This window comes from Electrophorus electricus, chromosome 2 (genome assembly GCF_041902795.1).
Source record: "Electrophorus electricus isolate QZ-2024a chromosome 2, ASM4190279v1, whole genome shotgun sequence".
In the NCBI taxonomy this organism is placed as follows: domain Eukaryota; kingdom Metazoa; phylum Chordata; class Actinopteri; order Gymnotiformes; family Gymnotidae; genus Electrophorus; species Electrophorus electricus.
In genome coordinates, this window is record NC_137498.1 from 36,021,056 (window position 1) to 36,036,822 (window position 15,767).

At 41.0% G+C, this 15,767-nt stretch overlaps 1 protein-coding gene across 7 annotated transcripts in view; it reads right to left on the reverse strand.

Moving 5' to 3' along the window:
* The window catches only part of vps50 (VPS50 EARP/GARPII complex subunit), an 84,953-nt gene extending 69,186 nt beyond the window's left edge, over positions 1-15,767 (reverse strand). For 6 of the 7 annotated variants that reach the window (XM_027012053.3, XM_027012052.3, XM_081701629.1 and 3 more), the window contains exons 1-5: positions 15,618-15,767; positions 14,895-14,963; positions 8,395-8,517; positions 7,648-7,719; positions 3,572-3,625 (exon numbers count right to left, since the gene is read on the reverse strand). In XM_027012053.3, the coding sequence (XP_026867854.1) occupies positions 3,572-3,625; positions 7,648-7,719; positions 8,395-8,517; positions 14,895-14,963; positions 15,618-15,650 (351 nt within the window). In that variant the 5' untranslated portion in view covers positions 15,651-15,767. Of the gene's footprint in view, positions 1-480; positions 1,445-3,571; positions 3,626-7,647; positions 7,720-8,394; positions 8,518-14,894; positions 14,964-15,617 lie in introns of those variants that run through there. The other variant, XM_081701644.1, reaches the window with a different exon arrangement.

Genomic DNA, 15,767 nt, shown 5'->3' on the forward strand with positions numbered 1-15,767 from the left:
AGCGCCAGAGCAGGTCTCGCATTATGTAAAATAATATACTTTAATACAAGAATAATACAAATTTCAAATCATTTTAATCTCATCTCCATGTATACAAAAAAAAGGTTTGGATCCATCTAAACCATCAAAACCACCTACTGATTCAGGCTGTAATTTTTCTTTCACATATATAATTTGATTAGCAGTACCCTTGCCACTTGCATCTCACTGGGCCCTTCTGCAAGATGGTGGGTTTTTCCAACTCAAAGCCTGCCAAAACGAGTGATCCACGAGCCCATGAATGCCCCAGATCAGCGCCAAGCTGTCCATGCAGTGCTTAAACTCTGCTCCAGTGCACCAGCAAACAGGCTGGGCAGATCAAGCCATGGCCTGCAGCCACAGGTACCCATATTCCAACCAGGTGCCTTGGGTTTGTTAGCTCAAAGCCAGGATTACTCTTTGGGGACTAGCCAACAGCAGAACCTTGGCTTTCATGCTGACCTTTGAGCAGAAAGAGCCCGGTCTGAGTAACCTGGCTGCTCTGTCAGCTGGTATGCAGACAGGCGGTGATGACATGGACTCCTGAGATCATATGTGGACTGAAGCGAGGCAGCACGTTGAGAGGAGGTGACTCTCTCTTACAGCTAGATGCCTTGTGGCAGTGAACGATGCCTCAGTGCAGCGGCAGAGCCATTTGTCGGGTGACTGCAGATGCGAGAGTTGGAGAACCGTATACATCCCTTACACATAGGCCTAAAGATTTCTAAGAGCACTTGGAGTGCAGGCAAAAAAAAAAAAAAAGGGAAGAAAGAATTGACAGAAGTTAAGTTATGAAGAGATTAATAAGCCTCAGTCAATTTTCTCAATTAGTTAACAGTTTGGGCAATAGTGCCTATAGAAAGTATTAATGGTTCTTTTCCATTTCTTTTGACTCCTGGGCATAACCAATGCATGAGCAGAAATGTCTGTATAATGATACACTTCCCCTAAGGCAGCTAACCGAATGTCCAAATTGGACATGTATTACCATCCCATATCGGAAAATGAATGAAAATATAAAGAGGCATTCTATGAAATCCAGAAAATTAACTGAAGTGCTCAAAAAACAAGAAAAACAACAGGTCTGCACTAGCACTAGCCTATGTGGTACTTAAAGCCTTGTATTCAATGGGTTCTCATCATGTGTTTCAAGATGAGGTTGTGGTTATAACGCGAGTTGTACACGCAGGCACTGTGAGCAAGCCCACAGCACGCAATATGGGGACTGTGCCCAGACTAAGGCTTTGTTGGTTGGTGTGGCAGCAGCAATGTCACCATTGTGCAGCATTACTGAAGATTCATAACCTGAAGAGCATTTTATTCACTTTGCAAACTATTTGATGATTTAGAAGAAATTATTTTTAAAATCAATAAAAAATATTTACTTAATTTTTTTACTTCAAAAAATTTAAATAAGGAAAAACAAAAGAAATAATATAGCTCAAGCTGTTCATCCGTTTCTAAAGCAAACATCACCAGCTTTGTCACTGAGCATGGCAAGCTGAGTCCAGGTTTACTGATTTTCATTCAGTGAAACAGCTTTCTAGATCTGTAATTCAGTGTTCCAGAACCAGAGCAAAACGATCCCTTTCCCTTCACCACAGCCCGCTGGATGCTGCCTTCACTCAAGCCTCAGGAGGAACACTGCACTACTGCACACTTGGGCAACCAAACACACAGGCTGGATTTCACTCCCAGCCAACACTGGAGAGAGAGAAAAAAAAGAGACATGCTGTTAAACAAAATAGCACAAGTTGTCTTTTTGGTTTCTGTATTCACCAGATTTTTTTTACTTAGTAGAAAAGAAACCTGTCCCTGCCAGTTGAGTCATTTCTGCAGACCTCAGGCTACAAACACTTGCTACTCAGTAGATATCTAGTTCACTTGCCAACTTAGCAAAGAACACCGTGCCTCAGTGTCGACCCTGCAGCAATAGAGGAAATGCAGCTCACTTGGCCATTTTATTCACTTTGAAAGTTATTTTGGTGAAACATATACTCATGCATTAAAAAAGGTTTTTAATGCCATTTCCAATTTGATCTTACCTCAGTCATTTAATCTAATGAACACACTACCACTGAAGAGCCGAAAACAAGATCTAACACACTATTGGGTTGTGTATAGAAACTGAGATCAAGTAAAGCTTTTATTGTTATATTCCCATTATAGCATTAACAAGCAACCAGCAATTAAAGCACCAACTCTGATGTCCAGACATCAGTAAGCAACTAATTTATAGGCATAAATACGAAGATTCATTCTTTCCCTCCTTCAATAGTCAAGTAGTCTATGCAGCAAAGTGAAAACCCTACAATCCCCTGATCAAAGCCTTGCTAGCATTGCCATAAATAACTCCTCAGAGAAAGTGATCCTGCTAGTGATGTGAAGGAGAGGAAACAGCCTGTGGCAAGCAGGATCAGTCCAACTCTTATTTCACACTTCACTTTGATCCCAAAACACATGGAAATGATAGCTGGAGATAAAATATAAATAAATAAACTAACAACGCACTGTATCTCAGTATTAGGTCACACAGCTTCAATATCTCTGTGGTTGATGCCTTTAGCCTCAGACTTGCTGCCCTCTGCATTCACCACAATCTGCAAAAATCACACTGAGCTTAGACAGGAAGTAATAAACACTTAAGAGCATCATCACTGTAACAGAGAAACATGTGGTAATCATTTCATTTAGAGTTCCACGAGTGGTTTTCTGATGGTACACCTGATGCAGCTGTAGTCCTGTACAAGAGATCACTGCACAACTTTAGCTGTTACCCTATGAGTGTTTAAGCATTCTTCCATATGAACTGAGATTTACTGGCTGCCCACTTTTAAGAGGCACAATAGCACTGAATTTCTGATTACTGATGGAGTTTTTAGAAAGTCTTTAGAAATTCTTTTGTAAGTCTTTCCAGTCTCTCCAATTTAGTGGTATAACTTTTCTTATGAGGTCCTCTCTTTTGATCAGGCCATACTGAACACAAACAGTAACAACTGTATTGCAAAGATTATCCTTTATTCAGTAGTAGGAGTAGAGGGAAGGTCAAACCAAAACTTTCTGGAAGTCATGAAGATATAACAACATAAGCGCTGTGGTTTTTTTCGATTACTGGGGGGGTGGAGGGTGTTTGTTTTTATAAGACTATAATTATCCCTTGGGTGAAGATCATATCACATCCATACAGAAATTCAGATATTTTTAAGAGGCCTTCACAAACATTTTACTCACAGCTGTATTCTCAATCCAAATATGAGCCTAGACCTCTTATTACCTTCGTAACTATGAAACAGGTGGGGAAGAAAGCAATTTAGTTATTGTTGGCATGACTGGCAGGGCTAAATCAGCAGAAAACATGGAATCGGCACAAGAGTCAAACTTCAGACTATAAAGCTAATGGCAGCGAAAGTGAAAACTAGAGAAGTTATGTAACCATAGGTTATGAAGGATAAAATAAATACCAGAAAAACATTAGAATACCACTTATAAACTGGTGTTTTTTTCCATGTGTTATTTTTATGAATTATTATTAAGTTGGATATAGAAGTCTTACCTTAACATAGGAGGGCTGCTTTTCCAGAATGAGGTCAGCAACTTTTTTCGATACCTACATAAGCAAAATATAAGCCAAGATCAATATCTCAATGTAACATGAAATAAAATGTGTCCTAAACACCTTAAACTTTTTTTTTTGTTTTTTTTTTACAATGCATGAACACTCAATTTATACTAGCCAGTGAGTGAAATCACTGCAGATCTATCAAGCCCATTACACATCATTCTTCCCTTTTTAGTGTCAACCCAGAGAGGGACAGGTGTTGAGCAAGAGGGAGCATGCTATGAACAGGTGTTGAGCAGGAGGGTGCATGCTATGAACAATCCATGTAATATTGACCAAAAAAAAAAAAAAAAAAAAAAAAAAAAAAAAAAAAAGTACCAACAGCACAGTAACATTTAGGTTTTATTGGACATGATGTAAAAAAAGAGGAGAAAAATCCCATTACCAGTTATTAATCTCATTACTAATTTCACTATAACTAATTTACTAACAGGTAATGATTTCAAAAGGAATCAAGAAAGTCATAAGGACAGCACACTTCCAGCAGAAGTGACACGATTATGACATGAGTCAAGTCTTGCCTTTCCAAGCCCATGCGATGATGCAACATCAGAAATCTGTGGTAGGGATTACGGCTTGATGGAAGCCCCGAACACATAGGACAGGGTTTTCTGTGGGAGCACAGATCAAAACCAGTCTCCCGTAAAGAGTGTCTAAGTGAGTGACAGGCCAGCCTGGCTACAATCTGTGTAGGAGCCTTGTAGCTCTACAGATAGCAGACTCACTTTAGTTGTAGCATGTCAAAACAGAAACCACCGTGACATAGCTCAGACTGAGTGACAGGAAACGGTTAAAGTTTGGGGGGGGGGGGGGTTCTGTGTGCAAGAGGGTGGAATATATCCGATATGAATAAAAAGAGAAAACAGCTAACAGAGAAAAAGAACAGTAATTGACCTTTCAAAGATCTCCTCTGGAAACTCCCCCATACATGAGGCATACTACTGAGTCTCCCACAAAAGATCAGCTGGTCTCCAAACCAAGACAAATAAAGGGTCAAAATGGCAAACATTAAGAACTGGCTCTCTGGAACCAGCTATTCAGTCAACAAATTAAAGATAACCAAAAGAAAAACCTCACATCAAACCAGAAGGGAGGCCCTTAACTTTAATAAGCATCCTTGCACCACCTATTAGTGGTTCATATTTGAATGAAAAGTGATCACACAAAGATGTAAACAAACCCATAAAAAGCTGTGATGAGACTAAGTTGGTAGGTATCCAACCTTCCGCCGACCTCAAAAACACAAACAGCGAAGGAGACCAGATTAACATTATGTGCATCACAACATTTGCAAAGAAATAATAACAAGCAAACGAGGTTAAGCCCCAATCCCTATGGTTCCCTGCATTTGACAATGAGATTACTAATCATACAGGATGATTAATTAGAAACCAACAAAGCATGGCACGCAATGCCATTTCATCCAGACTGCCCTGATAACTATGGAGCCCTGGGTTCTTCCAAACAAGTGAACACAACTAATTTCAGACAAACTATTTCATTATAAATAAGACTTAATTTATCATTGACTAACACACTAAAATACACACCCATGCATACCAACAACCACCCACCCAACAAACCCCTAATTGTACCCCAAAAGAACATTAAAAAAGACATCCATAAGTATCGGCTCAATAGGGGTGACGGCCCATGATGCTCTCTGAGTATTTCTTCACTGACTGATAAGCATGGATCAATTGCCGCTTATTGCAAAGCTGAATTTTAGCTTCAGTGTTTGCAGTCATGCATGCCCTAGAGAGGCCATCAACCTGCACTGGCAGAGGCTAAGAGCAGAGCTACTCAGAGCAGCATGACCAAACACAATCACAAACATACATCTATTCTTATTTATCATACTCACACAAGAGCAGCTACCAGAACAACAGCTTTAATCTGTGTGCTGTGCCAGTGCTAATGTCTTTGATGGACGGTGTCCCACACACAAGGAAACAGAATCCTGTGACAAGGTTCCGCACTGCATGCTAAACACCTGCAGAGTCTGCCCTCAGCTCCAGCATGTCAGACTAAAGGAAGCGCTGCAGCTCAGTCTCTGGGCCTCTGGGTCAAGCGAGACTTCCCAGGCAGTTACAGCAACAGCCACAGAGAGAGCCATCGCGGCGGAACCTCGCGGGGGTGAGCACTCCTCTCCTGCCTATGAACGCACTTCTGACGAGGCTAATCTGAGAGACAGCCATGGCACAAACGAGCAATTAGCTCCAAGATGAGCTGCTGCCAAGGGAAGTGTAAGAAAAGTCTGTTTGATTGCTGGAGGAAAAGCTTCCGGCTCTGACATGACACGTGTCACTCTCCCTGCTGACACACAGGCTGGGAATAAAACGTAAATACATCAGTCCAATAGCAATTCATAAGTATGGCATGAAATATATACAATGCCTAAGTCAATTTAGAAGAAGAGGTGAAAGAAGAATGCACCTCTGTATTTACTGAGGTACGCACATGCTGACAGCCTGGTCGCACAGAAGCTTCTCTGCTCTCAAATGTTGCAGAAAAGCCTTGATGTATATATTAGAGCATATCTAACGAAATTTTGAGCAGGTATACTTGAAGTGAAGTCCAGCTGAGCCAAAGCAGCTGCACAACTGGGGCTGAGAACCAGGGCCACCCACTCAAAACTGGGCACAGCAGGCTGTGTGCACACACACCCTGCTCCGCCATCAGTGCCATCCCCTTCCACCCCAGGGCCTGTTCATCACCAAGAGCTTGCTGGAACCTGTACTGAAGGCAGCGTGGGAAACAAATACCTCAAACAAGGTGAGATGGAAGACTGACACTGTAAAAACAGCTAAATTACTCCAAAGTTGTGATTTGCACTGATCAAACTGTCACCAGTCGATGAGTTCAGGATCACCCTAGATCAAGGAAAAAGCTGTGTTCGTTCCACAGACATTAGGCAGGCAGACATGCACGCACGCACGCACACACAGACACACACAGTGACAGATTGTGATGTGGTAAACACAAGGTATTACACATAAAGCTTGGCCAGAGATGAAGTGTGTTCTATGAGGAAAGGGCCACTTTTCTCATGCAGATGACACCAGCTACCAGGCAGAGACTGATGCTAGAATGCTGAGCATGACCCTCGGACAAGGGCCTGCGTAAAAGTGCAAAGTGAAGCCTCATGTCCACACTTCCCCCAAGTGGCCCAACCAGTAACTGCAGTGTTCACAAGTGTTGTGGCGAACTCTGCTGCTGAGAGTTTGAGGTTTGAGCTCAGCTGTTCCATACACTGCGCTTGGTTCCCCAAATCCTCTCACATGCATTCCAAAAGAATTCAATCCGCACGACCTAGCTCAGCACTTCAGAGTTCATTACAGGAGGTGAAAAAAATAGTGTCAAACAATTACTGGTCGTGTTCCTGTGTGTTCCTATCTAAAAGAACCCCAACACTGCTGCATTTGAAGGACAATTCAATACACACACACATATAGACATAAATATACAAACATTTTAAATGCGATTAAATGACAAAAGTTTTTAAAGGCCCCTCCAAAGTCAATTGCACATTAGATTGAGTGATTCCTCTGAAGTGACAGAGGCCTTATTACTAGCTCGCAACTCTGAAGTAAAATAACAAGGGGATCTGTACGCACTTCAGGGAGAACTAGGAGATCCACACGATAAGGAATGAGTCACTAGTATGTAATACCTCTGTTGCATCATAAAATGTTATAAATACAACTTAGGCTCTCCTGAAGTCATAACAAGGTCCCTTGAGTGTGCAGCTCAGGATATCAGTATAAATGTTTGAAGCTAAATGTAAAAAAATTAAAAATAAAATGTGTGTTGCACTGAATTTTTTATAAACATTTTTACTTTCACTTGTGATATCTGAGTGCATTTAGAATGTGGTTACCATAGCACATATGCTTGAAGTTATTACTTTCGTTTAAGTAATCATCTATCTGCCTAAACTACTGGTTTTAGGACTTGTTCTATGATGTGCAACTCTCCCAAACTGAAGATATCCCTAAATTCATACTTACTGCAGCTTGCTGTCTCTTCAGCTTATCTCTGTACTCTTCCAGGTCCTGAAGGTTGAGATCCGGAGGAAGTTTCTGCAAGTGTGCAAACAGAAAGCATGCCACCTGTGTTATACTACATTTAGAATGAAAAGGCAAATCTAAAGAGAGAGAATTTATTTTTTCTTAGGGAGTCTATAAAATACAGTAAAATAGTTAGAGTACTAATCCCATATTTTCCTTTCCTTTTCAATGTGCTCTCTATATCTCATTTTAAAACAGAGTTGTTTGATGCAGCCTCTGGTGCTTTCATAACAATTCTGAAGAAATTCATAACCAATAACACCATTCCCTCTCAGGACATAAACCATAAGAAACAGCAGGAAACTGGGTCATTCCTAAGAGTAATTACCTCCTCTTCACCATTTGTGGTTTTTGTGATGCACCAGCAAATATAATGAGCTTTCAAACAAACTATACATGGATAATCCATCAATCTGGGGTGGGCTGTAATCTGGGTGCACAAAGACGCATGTGGCCAGCTGCTTGACTATGCAGGCTGCCTGCACTAAGCCACATGAAGAGGTGTGCCACACAAATGCTCTGTCAGCAAAGGGAAAAGTTCAGGAGATCGGCTGTTTCTTCTAGCCCCGGCTGCCGCTCAGAGGATGAAGGAGGTTGGGTGAGGCCTGGGCGGGGATCAGCGAGTGAGCAGGGAATTGGTCAAACAAGTGCCTGGCTCAAATTTACCCCCCCCCAGCGCAAACTTACCCCCAGCTCAAACTGCACCATGTCGAAGGAGTCACTGGAGAAGTACACCTCCTCTATGCTGTCAATGAGCTCCTGCTCTGCCTGGGGATCAATGGCCTGATCTCGCAGCTCTCGCAGTTCCTCCTGAGAGATACAGATGGAGAGACAGACCAGCTCAATGTCAATTCTGGGTTCTGAGGCACTACCATGGGAGTGAATATTTTTATTCCACCAGATGCCCACGGTTTTACCTGTCGTTTCCTTTCAAATAAATTCAGAACGAGCCAAAAGTAAGACCATCACTTAAGCATTTAAGCCATTTGCCCTGAAATGAATCTTCTTATGGTCCTAAATGATGATTAACACAGGAACATCAATATCAGTGCAAAGCACAGTGAGCAGCCCCAGGGCTTTCCTGCAGCCTTTGAAAAGCAATACTGAGAATCAGTCCACGCACACAATTCCATGTGACGTGACGCAACCGTGTTAGGAACGCAGTGCCAGAAGGTGCACAGAGCAAGAGGAGACAGCTGAGATGTGGTCTCCAGCATGCAGCCATGACTCCAGGTCTGCAGAGAGATGGCTCCCCACTAAGCTCTCCCTATTCTGTTTCCTACACTCTCCAGTCCCCTTATGATATGTATGCAGATCATTGGAATTAGCAGGATAGAATCCAGGAAACATAAAACACACATTTTAGAATGGATGACAGTGATGGCCATTTTAAATGGAATTTTTTTTTTTTTCTTGAAGATGAATTTTTCCATTTCATCACATCCTTCTAAAACTAAAAAAAACCATGCAATTTCAATATGGTGTGTGGACTTTTATATCCAGATCCACATGAAGGAGATGCAAGTAGAGTAAACACTTTCTCCTTTTCCACTTTCTACCTCTGTGATATTTTTAGCAAATCCATGCTGAAGTGCCTCATTCTTTCTGTAACCCATGGCCTACCTTGTAGTCATATGGATAAGTCCCCGAAGGCCAAAGTTACTTTACTAACTATTGTTTTGCAGTGTTCCCAGTCCATGAATGGGATTTGAGTGATATGCTTGTTTAGAGGTTTTGACTGATGTTTTCAAACTGTCCCTGACCATTTGTAGGTTCCCCAGCAGAGGATACGCCTGTTGATGGATCTGATATTAGAACAATGTGAGACAGGAAGTGCATCAGGAAGATGGGGAGAAGCATGAGATGCTGGATGGAGAGAAACCTTCACTCAACAGGGAAAGAGAGGAAGCCAGACAAAAGAGGAAGAGGCCAAGTCATGCTGAAAGACACTAGATTACACAGCGAAGGCAAGTGTCTATTGAGGTCAGAATGGTATTGTTACACCAATTATTGTTTCACAGATTAATAGTAATACTGTTTTATTCTATCTATAGCTTTTTTGGTGTTGCCAGAATGTGTCATTAGCAAGGCAAATACAGGGTAATGATGATGAAAGCAGATTAAGAAGATTAAAGATTCTCTTTAAATATCTTTTAACCATTTTATTTTTAAAAATTACTTGAATATTCATTTACAAATTATTATATGAATTAGGCTATGCATTTTAATACATACCTCTGAACATCAAATCATCTACATCAACTCATTAAATGAATAAACCTTGAATCTGACAAGTAATGTTCTAAATTTATTAATGAAACTTAATGCAGAAACAACAGCTCCACACGCCTGAGATAAAGTCTCATTAGGAACAATCTCCACCCTACCACGCTATACAACTTAGAGACCACCAGCAGCTATGCACAGTGTGCTTGCTCAAGACAATGCTCCATCTCTGGCACCCAGTGAGAGCATGAACATGAAAGCCTGGATGGGTCCCAAGATTGGACTGCTCCACAGGGACAATCAGTTAGACTCTGGCAAAGGCGAAGCAACAGTTTATCTTACTGGGCTGTATATGGACCCAGCCAGTAAGTCCAGTCCTAATGTCACATCACCACCCTGATGCGAGATCCTTTGCCAAACGTGCATATGTTCCTGCTTTTTTAGGCAGCGGGCAGACTTCTTGGGAGCATGTGGGTGAGGAGCAGAGGAGGCTGGGGATGTGGGGCGTGAGCAGGAGGGGATATGTAGAGGAATGAGTCACCAGGCTGTGCTAACACCACCCTTTCTGGTTCATTTCAGTAATTGTAGTCAGTCAAATGGAGAAGACAACATGTTATTTCCTAGAGTAAAACAACTTTTAGAGTGTTGTGCATTTTTATTGTTTGAAAATAGGGTCGAGGTGCTTCCCTCAATTTTCATCGAAGACAGAGTCATGTAAATGAAGTCGAAGGGGCAGGAAAGCTAATAAAACCATTTCAGTCCTTTTCTTCAATTTTGTTTAATTCCCATGTCATGTAATAACATTGTCTTTCAAATTAACACCTCTCATCTCCCTTCCCCACTGAGTGAGGGGGTGGGTGGGGGAGAAAATCCCCCAATTGCACAAAAAAGCACAATGTCAGTTCTGTGAATCAATCACAGCTTACACTGTTAATGTTATTAAAAGGCAATCAAAAACTCTGTTTAATTTGAAAGAATAATAAGCATGCATGTGGAGATGAGAGGCAAGAAGAAAACAACCAGATCCCTCCCAGCCATATTACCACTGCTGTGCTTATGCAGTCAGAATTCTCCCATTATGCACCCTCACATCCCAGAGTCAGCTGCATGGGTAAGTGACCTTCACACCGTTCTGGTTTGGGTTTTCATTCATTTGTTTGTTTATGAATTTTTACTGTGTATTTGAGCTGGGCAGAACCATACAATGACTATTTCAATACTGAGTATTAGATATGAATCAAGAAAGTAATTCCTTCTCCTCGCCCAGTTCTGTTCAGAAAATGAAGTTCTTAAACCATGTGATTACACTGCCATCTACTGGCCAAAGTATAAGTGAATGTGAATGAGCACAGGAATAGTCAAGTGATGGCTGATATGAGCACAAAAATGAACAGTTTTTTTCCCTACTCTGACACATTTGATTCACTTCATCAAAGGCTGAATGATAACCTGAGGAGGTGAAGAATGTGAGAAAAGCTTTTCAGTGATGTGGCCCGTATATAAGGACACTGCCCACCCCTGTTTACTCACTGATAAATCAAAAATGTCAACACACCCTTTCTAGATTTTCTTGTTAATGACTGCCTAAATTACAATTCATGAATCTTACAGTTCCAGTGGTTGAAATTTCTAAACCGTAAAGTGTAATCCAACAGCCTTTACCAATACCCATCACTGTGGCAAAAGAGGAGAAAGGGAAAATGTGCACGTTCCCAAAGCCCAAATGCAGCTCTGAGTGTGCTGCCCCAAAGTACACTAGGCTGAGCAGGGGCAGCACCAATTAACATGCTGTGGGACTGAAAGGCATATTGCTCAAGGCCGGGCGTGCTGGCGCTGATTGCTGCCGCCCAATGACTCTTCACTGGCACAGAAGCACATGGCCCTCCCACACTGACTTCTCTGGTCGATCTTTGACCTGAAAGGGATGGCGAACGTCCCAGAACAGTTCATATTGCTGACTGTGGGCTTCAGGGCCAGGGAACATATTACTTCTTGGATGCATCACAAAATTCTTTTGAACAATTCGAAAAAAGTCTAACAAAAGCTCAGCCAAATTTCTCTACTTGACCGAGAACTGTTACCAAAATGTACATGCACCCCAGTGACTCACAGGGCTGTTCGTTTTATGCAGGCTAAAATGTTTTAAAAATGAAAATATATTCAGCTTCAAAGAAAGGTCTTGAAAACAATAACATGGATGCAAATATGTTATAAGCATTGTGGAAAAACTCCTGATCTGACATTGGGATCCAGTGATACCAACACTGGCTCCTGAAGTGTGTCCACCCACAGTGCCTCATTAGCACATTCACGTCAGCCCAGCAAAGCTTGGCTGCTTCAAGGTTTCCTGACAGACGTCATATAGAAATCTCAGGTGTGCATGACGCATGCACACAAACAAACCTGCACAATTATCTACATCTAATTGAGACTGAATAGGACCTCCCCCCCAGGGAGTGTCTGAACTTGGCCAGTCCTGGCCTGCAGATGCTCAGTATGGCAGGGCAGCTCAGGTTCAGTTCAGGTTCCAGCCTGGATCCTAACTGTACTCCATTATAAAAGCGAGGAAGGTTCGTGTCCATCAACCACACTGCATCCATGCTTTTTCATCAGACCCCTGGCTTCACAAGTGAGTGGACTAGTGTCCTTCAAGCTGAAGCAAACTATTGCAGTTCAAGGACATCTCTACCATGTGCATGTCTGAACTGCATTATTCATGACAATTCATACCTGTTGTGAGCTCAGTCACACTTCATCTCCTCAGACATGTAACTATGATTTAGCCGCACAAACTTGTCTGCCTGCATCGTTTTACTGTAATAGGCTAACTACAAGCAAATAACCAAGAATGTGAGTGATTAAAATTCCCTGCCCTCCCAGTGACTTCAACAGTTTTGAAAGTGCTCAAAAAAAGCTTGGAATTCAAGCCAGATGGTCCTGGAAAACACTCAAAGTATATCTGTCCTGCCTGCCTCAAGGACAGCATAATGGGAGAAGCATTTCCCACCAAGCAAAAATGACTAGTCATATACCCTGCCTGCTCAATCAGGGATTTCACGTCTGAACAAAAACTGCAAGCATTAAGCCTACTACCTACAGCCACTTTTCAATTTCAATGACTGTGGCAACTTGAAAAACCATTAGACCCCTGAAACCTATAGTCAAGAATGAAAATGCAGCTCAGCCTTTGTATATGAAGCAAAACAGGAGAAGAGCAGAAATGTGTGTGCAGTTGAAGTAATGCTTTGAACAACAGAGTTATCGCTAATGCTTCTGATAAATGGAATTACTGCACTTCCATGTGCAAGGTCTTACAGAAACACAAAGGTCCTGAGGCAACACAAGTTCATGAGTCCACCCTAAATGAACGGCACTGTTCAAGCTGTTGTTCCTCACTGCTGCAGGAACACAGTATCATGGTAGCCAGCAGCTGCTGAGGTCATTACATTAGCACAAGGTTCCTCTTTTCAATAGTTAATGTTGCATTAAGGTGATAAAGTGATCATTGGCCCTGTGACCAGCACAGCCATGCCGTCTTGGCATGTTGCCCCACATGAGGCAATATGAACTCAAATAACACCTGGCACGTACAGTCCAATACAGAGTAGGCCTGCCATCAGATAGAACAAGCTGCTTCTTTTGTCTGAGCCATTCTAAGCGCCTGTTTTCAGACAAATTACCTGCCATGTTGAAAACTTTAGTTGAACTATAAGACTAAGATTTTAACATTGATGTTCAGAGAAACCATTCCTGATGGGCAGCACTGCCATTACCCATGCTGGCCAAATGTACAGAGCTATTTACATCTTAACATCAAAACCCACCTTCAGTAAGCAAACCAACAAACTTAAAAGAAACTGATTAGCAAGCAGTACTCCAAAACCTGGGTGAATATATGAACTCTGAAGAATTACAATGTTTTCATTGCCACAATGGTTAATGAGATCTGAACATCTTGAGTTTTTCTTGCTCCCGATACAACTAATAGACGGAAAGGTAGACTTTATTCATCTCCAAGGGACAATCTGGATGTCACATCTACAAATGTTAAACCCAAATTCCATATTTACTAAAATCAGACATGTCATTACAAATAATACAAAATAGTGCAAAATAATAAAACACTGCATAATGCATCTCAGACAGCCAGTATGAAAAAACTGACAACATGGTATATATTGGGCTATTGTTTACCAAACAATTAATCTCAAGCACCAGCCACAAAAATAAAATGACTGAAAACAGGGCAACCAACCATTAAAATAGATAAAGGTCTTCAGACCAGTGTACAATATCTTTAACTTATTACAATAACACCCTCTACATTACTGATAATATAAAAGGCAGCAACAAGAGTTAAACACGTTTATATTATACTGCAAGAAAAATTACAAACACAATATGAAGCAATAAGTATTTGCATATGTGTATTGTATATATGTAGCAATATATTATATATATATATATATATATATATATATATATATATATATATATATATATATTGCAGTATTTTGTACTTATAGTGCAGCTTTAAAGTGTAAAAATCATACATCACATCCAAGTAGTGCACAAATTATAAACCACAGCCAGAAAAAACAAGACACGGATGCCCTTAGTTAGGATTCCAAATTTAATATAAGCAATCTAACCAATCTAGAAAATTCCATCCATATCATATATAAGGATTACATCAGAAGGCTAAGATGGGGCAAAAAGGAATGCTTTTACAAATAATATGATTGCTTATTGAATTTAAAAAAACAATGGGAAGGGGATAATTAAACATTCCTATATACATTTAATACTTTCAGTTATGTACTGCAATCATAATTTGATTAATTGTGAATACAATAGAAATGTGGATACAATTTCCTTCCTTTCACATCTCCACAGACCTTTAATTCGAAAAATTTCAAGTGGCAACATTAAAGTTGCATGCACAAAATAGGACAGCTCACCTTGCTTGGGGTTCGGAAGTTTTCCACCGGGCTCATATCTGCCATACTCTCTTGAGGACTTTTTAATCCCTATCAGAAATAAAACATGACAAAGTTGTATTTAATGTGGTATCCTGACGAGCGAAGTGCAATCATAAAGATTACGATCACAACAATGGCAACGTCAGTACGCACAGTAGTAGTAACAATAATAAAATTAAGAGAGAACTTGAATCTATAAAAAGGTGAGCCTTGCATGGCTAAGATAGCTAGTTGATAACTAAGATGCTAAGTGAGCCTCTTATAAGTAGATCGAAGATCAAATGCCAGACCAGTGCAATACGTGATTCTATGCAATGACTGACTCGTTTTTATATTCTTCAGGAGATCTGCAGTGCACACACATGGTCATTAAACCACCGGTGGTCAAGAGACATTTCTAGACTTATGTCAGTTAGCGTCAGATTCTCGTCTTGTTCATTTACAACTAACCTAACGTAGTTAGCAGGCAAGCTAATTAGTTAACAAATCGTGCATTAAATACACCTGTAACCAAACAAGTTCGAATACTGCCCATGATTATAAGCGTGAATTCATCTTATAACACCTTTATTTAGGCTCATTCCGCTAGCTAGCGTTCATTTGTTCGCCAGGCTAGCTAGCTAGCAAAGCTAACTGTACTTCCGGAATTCTCATTTAACATCTAATGACCAACAGGCAGGTGGACAGACCACTCTCACTCACCTGTCGGGACATCAAAGACTTGATTTTCTGCATCTTAGTACAAATAACAGTATAAATCCTGAACACAACCGATGTTAGAATATTTCTCTATTTTAAGCGGCGTGTCAATTAAAGCTGCTCGAGACAGCTGCCATGTCTCGTCTTGCTCAC